The 6,662-nt window shown below is 35.4% G+C and overlaps 1 protein-coding gene across 17 annotated transcripts in view; it reads right to left on the reverse strand.

Moving 5' to 3' along the window:
* Positions 1-6,662, reverse strand: part of dlg1a (discs large MAGUK scaffold protein 1a) — a 128,620-nt gene that overhangs the window by 24,484 nt on the left and 97,474 nt on the right. For all 17 annotated transcript variants that reach the window (XM_084129827.1, XM_084129832.1, XM_084129829.1 and 14 more), the window contains one exon: positions 6,366-6,468. In XM_084129827.1, coding sequence (XP_083985953.1) covers positions 6,366-6,468 — 103 coding nt within the window. The remainder of the gene's footprint in view (positions 1-6,365; positions 6,469-6,662) is intronic.

The raw sequence follows: 6,662 nt of genomic DNA on the forward strand, positions 1-6,662 counted from the left end.
CAAACCAAAGGAGTGAAATTTGAAAATGAAATTCATCCTTGCGTTCATGTAATTGTGAAAAAAAACAAACTAAAAATAATAATATTCTTATTATCTAAACTCATAAAAATGTTGAGTTTCACATTCACATGAATAAAGTAAAAGTAAGTCAAATACAATAAATATTCTCTGCTTGATATACACGTTACTGTACTGTTGGAGATGTTGTTGCCTTTTTAGAACTGTATCTGATGAGACAATATGGATATTTCATAAGTACTATCCAACATTAAATTATCTTCAATAAATCATATCTCTGTCGTGTATTCTCTCTGCATGTACATCTTCCCTTGGTAGATAAACATAGAACAATGAGATTTAATGGATGTGTGCAAGTCTCCGGTGATGAACAAAAGCTTATAATTAGATAAAGAAGTATTACAAAGTCCTTCATAATGAAGACTGGAGAACTTTCATGACTGCTCACTGAGTCCACGCAGATGAAACAACAGGAAACAATGCTATTTCTCCCAGGATTACACTGGTTTTGAATGATTAGTTTAATGGGAGTAATGATGCATGTGCTGCCATAGAACACTGAAAGGCCTTCGTGTTATCAAGAATTCAGAATGTTATCATCACCAATCCCGTGTCAAACAAAACAATTAAGGGGCTTTCAGAAAGCTTGAAAAGGAGGGAGGAAGAGAGAGGAAATAATATGTTTTGAGTCACGTTTCAAAAGAATGAATGTTGGATGAATAATCATTAGGAGATTTTATATTTAGAAATGGCATTATGGCACAATAGTCAAAGCTAAATTAACGCACGATTTGAGGTATAATTCATGTCCATTGGACAAATGGTTCCGGACAAGTTAACTACAAAGTTTAATACTTCCTGAGTATGAGCAAATGTAATAGTGATGCTGATATGCCAGTCATTTTTTTCATGTTATGCCTAAAAATCAATCAATGGACAATATTGTGGTGTACTGTAAACAAATGAAACATAATCCACTAAAAATCCTTTAAACGGATATTCATTTGGAGAATTCCAAAAGATTACATTTAACAGTGTTATTAAATTATTAGTATTTATAAGATTAACTTTAAGTGAGCGTTAGATGACGGCAAAGAAAATGTGAATGTAAAAAAAGGGGAAAATTAACAGAAATAAATATCGAACATCCGCCAGTAAACGATAAGGTACAGATGTTTTGCGTCCTTAATGAGTATTTAGCAAACTGCTGCAAAATCATTTGGCCACAAATCACTTCAATAGTACTTTGTAGACCAAATAAGAAAAATAAAAAAACAGTCACCAAACACAAAGTCACAAAATTTCCCCGTCATCAAATCAGAGTTAGACAGCTGTGATCTCATGAATATATGAATTTTAAAAAGGTGCAAGGGAGGATTTCTTCGTTAATCTGACTGAGTTTATCGTTGTAGTCTGTGTGTGGCGCTAATGTAAAGCACTCTGTTTATACATAACATTGACTAATACTTTAGTCATCTCCTTAAGGCATTAAAATAAGCTAAACTCATTTTTGACACGAGCACAGTAAAACCTCAGCGCTGCTGCTATACATGCCATCTAAGTATTAGTGTTGCCAGATCTTGCAAGAAAAGCAAGGAATCTGGTCTGACAAAACAAGCCCAAAATATGCTTAAATAAGCAACTCTAGGATTTTCCATTGTCTGGGGGAAACATATTTCCAGTATTGCAGCATAAACTTGTGTAAAACTTTGATTAAGCAATTCAATAAATGTTGTATTTCAGTAATTTTACAAAAAATATTTGTTACATATACAGTCAGCTGTCTATATACAACCTACTGTATCTATATCTTAAAAAACTACACAATAATAATAAGCATTTTATTATTATTAAACATTTCATTATAATGTATTATAATTTATTCATAATTTTACAAAAAAAATGTTAATACATTTTTTTATTATTGTTATTATTATTATTATTATTATGTAATTTTAGGGATGCACCGATACCACTTTTCCAGAACGAGTCTGATACCGATACTTTTATTTTTAGTACTTGCCGATACCGAGTACAGATACCTTTATTTTCATTGCAATTTAAATGTTTTCACAATATTGGGCAGAGAAAGCAAAAAAATATGAATCAAATTAGTTGGCTTAGCAAATAAATATTACCTTCAGTTATTTTCATGCCTAATTATGCCTGTTAAAAAGTATTGGGGGAGCTACTGTTACTTTCACTGTTCATATTATTGTTCAATCATATTTTATCTTTAATTTAATAATCACAGGGAATATTTAGGGCTGCTCGAACATGGCTCAACCAGTCAAGAGCAGTGAGTGATTTTCTCAGTCTTTTGTTGTTAGATTAACATTGAGGACAAAGACAGGAGTAGGTTTATTAGGCTGCTGTCACTTTAAGAGCTGCACGTATACACATACTGTTACACATGCGTTTTCTTTTCAATTGTTTACGCTCACTTAAGACATAACCGCCTATGTTTCACAAGGATACTTGCCTATAAGGGCATATTGACATAATTTAGTGAGAATTTGTCTGTTAAACTGCAAGACATGAAAGAGAACTCGATTTAATAGGCCATTGTTTTTTGGATGTTTGCGCACAGAAAACTTCTTGAAAACGTAATGCGATTACTGTACCACCTTCCTGTAATAATGCAGGGAACCAATCATTATACATAAATCATGTAACAGTTCATGTTCATATTCATGTTCATGAGCGCAGTATCGGCCCGATACCGATACTGTATCAGTGCATCCCTATGTAATTTATTTATAAAAAAAGTGCACATTTCCATATAAATGAGGCAGAGGGAGTGTCTTAGAAAGATAGACTCACGGAAATAAACTATGGCGATTATTAATGAAATATAAAGTCCGGCTAAAACGCATTATTAATGTAGGTGGTGATATTTGACAGCTGTTATCAGTGGTTGGTCACATTTTACTTTGCAATGGGGCAGCAAGCCCAAAGCTCCTCATAATAAGAAAGAAGACATGCCGACACTGAAGCATTACTTGATCGCACCTTCTTATACTGTATATACGATCGGAAAAATCATAGTCAAGCACTGTTTTCATTGACTGCGCGGTCCTACTAAAATTACAAAGCATTTGATTCAGTTGAGGTAAGTGAAATGGGCAGATTTCTCTTTAAGTCTGTAAATAACTTGAGGGCATGTCACTGAAGAGGGACTTGTGCTTAGCCCAGCTGTGTGTGTGTCAGACACTGATGTCTTTAAGCTCCAGCACAGATCCTCAGAGCCGTTAAATCCCTCTGATCAAAGCAGTCTAGCCCTGAAGGGTTTCATTTCCTATCCAAACAGCACCATCCGAGTACGTTTAATGACATTTGTTTCTCATGTCACAAGATGGAGGCTCTGGAATGACTCATCTCAGTTAAAAGCATTACACCACAACATCTGTTCTTTGGTTAGATATATCAAGCATCCTCTGGTTATCGCACTTAATGAAAAACAACATGCAGCACAGACAAATTCACTATGAGAAGCCCTGGAGAGTTTACAAGGTCCTCCCTCAGCAGCCATTGGTCAAAGCGAGTGCTGCGTCTGTGCTTTCCGATGCTTTATTATGCATGTTGTCGCACACTGCATATGGAGAGCAGAGGGAGTTGGATCTAATCTCAGCTCATTCTCCCCACAGGGAGCTGCCTGAACCCTGCTCGCACCTGTGGCCGCCTCGTTTTGGCATGACCGATCTCCAGCTTGCTGATTGAATACTGGGCAGAAGAGCATGTTGATGAGATGTCTTGCTTGGATAACAAACAGATTCATGTGGAGGTCGGTCATTTCTCCGTCACAGCTATAAACATGTAACGTTCAATGCAGTATGTTCACTGCAGTGCAGTAGCTGGTCACAAATGCCCCAAAAATGGGTTGCAAATTTGTTTCGTAAAATCAGTTATGATACAATGTGGAAATAAAACACTATTACAGTGTATCAACATTACAATGCATTATTGAAACCTTCCACATCTATATTTGAACTGAAAGTAGCACTGAGAGCCAAAGCCTTGCAAACTGACACCCGTGTCGTAACACAAGATGACAGTAGGTGTGCAGATTTTGTATGGAAAGCAACAATGAAGGGGAGATGACAGACTACGCAATGGAAAATTTTAAGTTTCAAAAAATCTGTAAAAATCAAAAACAAAAGTAATAAAGTATAAAGAATATATACTTTTTTGGTAATAAAACATGTTTCTAACATGTTTTAATATGCTGTTAACATGTTTCTAGCATTTTAGTATGTTACTAGCATCTTTCTAGCATGTTTTAACTTGTTGCTAGCTTGTATTAGCACATATTTTAACATGTTACTGGCATCTTTCTAACTTATTTTAACGTGTTTCTAGCATGTTTAAACAATGATATCACATTGTAACATGTTTGTATCACGTTTCAGCACACTGTCAAGCCAACATAATTACTGTAATGTAAAAAAAGAAACATTATCAACTGTATAGTGTGTTAAATGAATGTAAACAAACACATTTGGGTAAGTCTAACAAAATCTGTAAAAATGCCCAGGTAATATTTTACATTAAAAAACAAAAGTAAGGAAAAAGAAATTATAAAGAATATATACATTTTTGGTAATAAAACATGTTTCTAACAAGTTTTAATATGCTGTTAACATGTTTCTAGCATTTTAGTATGTTACTAGCATCTTTCTAGCATGTTTTAACTTGTTGCTAGCTTGTATTAGCACATATTTTAACATGCTACTGGCATCTTTCCAACTTATTTTAACATGTTTCTAGCATGTTTAAACAATATCACATTGTAACGTTGCTAACATGTTTCAGCACTTGATAATGTTTTAGCATGTTGCTAGCTTGTTTGTATCACGTTTCAGCACACTGTCAAGCCAACATAATTACTGTAATGCAAAAAAAGAAATATTAATTCAACTGTAAAGTGTGTTAAATTAATGTAAACAAAAATTTCGGTAAGTCTAACAAAATCTGTAAAAATGCCCAGGTACTATTTCAAATTATAAAACAAAAGTAAGGAATAAGAAATTATAAAGAATATATACATTTTTGCTTATAAAACTTGTTTCTAACAAGCATATTGCTAACATGTTTTAATATGCTGTTAACATGTTCCTAGCATTTTAATGTTACAAGAAGCATCTTTCTAGCATGTTTTAACTTCTTGTAACTATTACAGATTGAAACGTTGTGCTAGTGAAAGCCAAATTGAAGGGCAGAGATGCTCTGTGCTGGCCATGAACGGAGGAGCGTGACGGGGACAGGAAGCCAGGCACAGGAGCCACGCTAAGACAACAGCTTTCACCAAACAGAGAAAATGCTACATAGTCGCACATATGCTCACTAGGGGTGTGAAAGAAGCTCGGATCACACATACACGCACAGACCTGTTCAGAATCTTAATTTAGACCCTCTCAAACTATCTCCAGCCAAAGCTCTGAGGGTCATCAACACCCCATTGGTATTTTAATAAACACTGCAGCCAGGCCTGCCGAGCCGAAAGAAAGGACGGGCAGGCTGGAGTCCGAACCTCAGGATGAAGAAGCCAAGCTGCTCTGAGTCACGATCACAACACAATACAGCGAACTGGGCGTTACATGTGCATGTTGACAATTTAAAATCAACATGAAATTATAACTGACTTGATCTCAAAAGTTTTTTTTATTGATGTTTTCTTCAAGAAATTACAAGGAAGTCCTGTCATTTTTTCTTGTTCAATAACCTGTTTCACTTTGAAACATTTCAGATTATGAAAGTAAATGGGTCAAATAAAAGTAATGGGTTGCAAATGGCATTTCATGTTGAGTATAAATACACACTACAGCTGGGTTTAAAGAACAACAATCAAGTTGAGAATTCAGTGGACACCAGTATTCACAACTACAATTACTTCATAGGAGCAGATTTCGAGAGGTTATCAAATAATCCTCCGCACAACACAAATGACAGGTTGTCTATCAAATCCACAGTGTCACTGCCACTTGGCTTTCTTCCCATTATCACAGTCCACCATGCATGAAATGGCTTTCTGCTGTGCCCAGTTGTGAACAAATAAGCATTTGTAGTATTCAGGCCATGCTGCATCCAATCAAGTTCTTCAGCTAAACGCTCAGCAATTTAGAGTTTGATTTTAAAATCTGTATGCAAATAGCAGGGGATATTTGGGTAAATACCAATCTGAGGCAGAGTGAGGAAATTAATTAGTATAAAAGAAAGTTAATTAAGGTTAAGGCTTGAATCAAGTGCACATTTAGTGGAAGTGTAATGAAACACAACAGATGCTTATTATCAGTTGAAATAAACAAAAGGAATTGACGTTGTCATATTAGTAAAGGCCAGGTCTGTACCTTCAGGTCTGTACTGAGCTACGATGGTGACAGTCTGTCCAGCGTTCTTCAGCGCTGCAGCTGCCTGTTCATGCGTTGCACTGCGGAGGTCCACCCCATTTACCTGCAACAAACATACAATATTAATGATGTGTACCACAAATAACCACTGATTCCAAGCACAGCCAGTGGGGTCCAATAGCCTAATTTAGAATTTAAAATCTACTGTAAACTTGGAGAACTATTACTGTAAAGTTTATGCAGCTTGAGTGCTGCTGGGATTAAAAAAATAGGGATATACCAAATATAAAGATATTC

The sequence above is a fragment of the Abramis brama genome (genome assembly GCF_963993115.1).
Source record: "Abramis brama genome assembly, chromosome: 11".
Lineage (NCBI taxonomy): Eukaryota > Metazoa > Chordata > Actinopteri > Cypriniformes > Leuciscidae > Abramis > Abramis brama.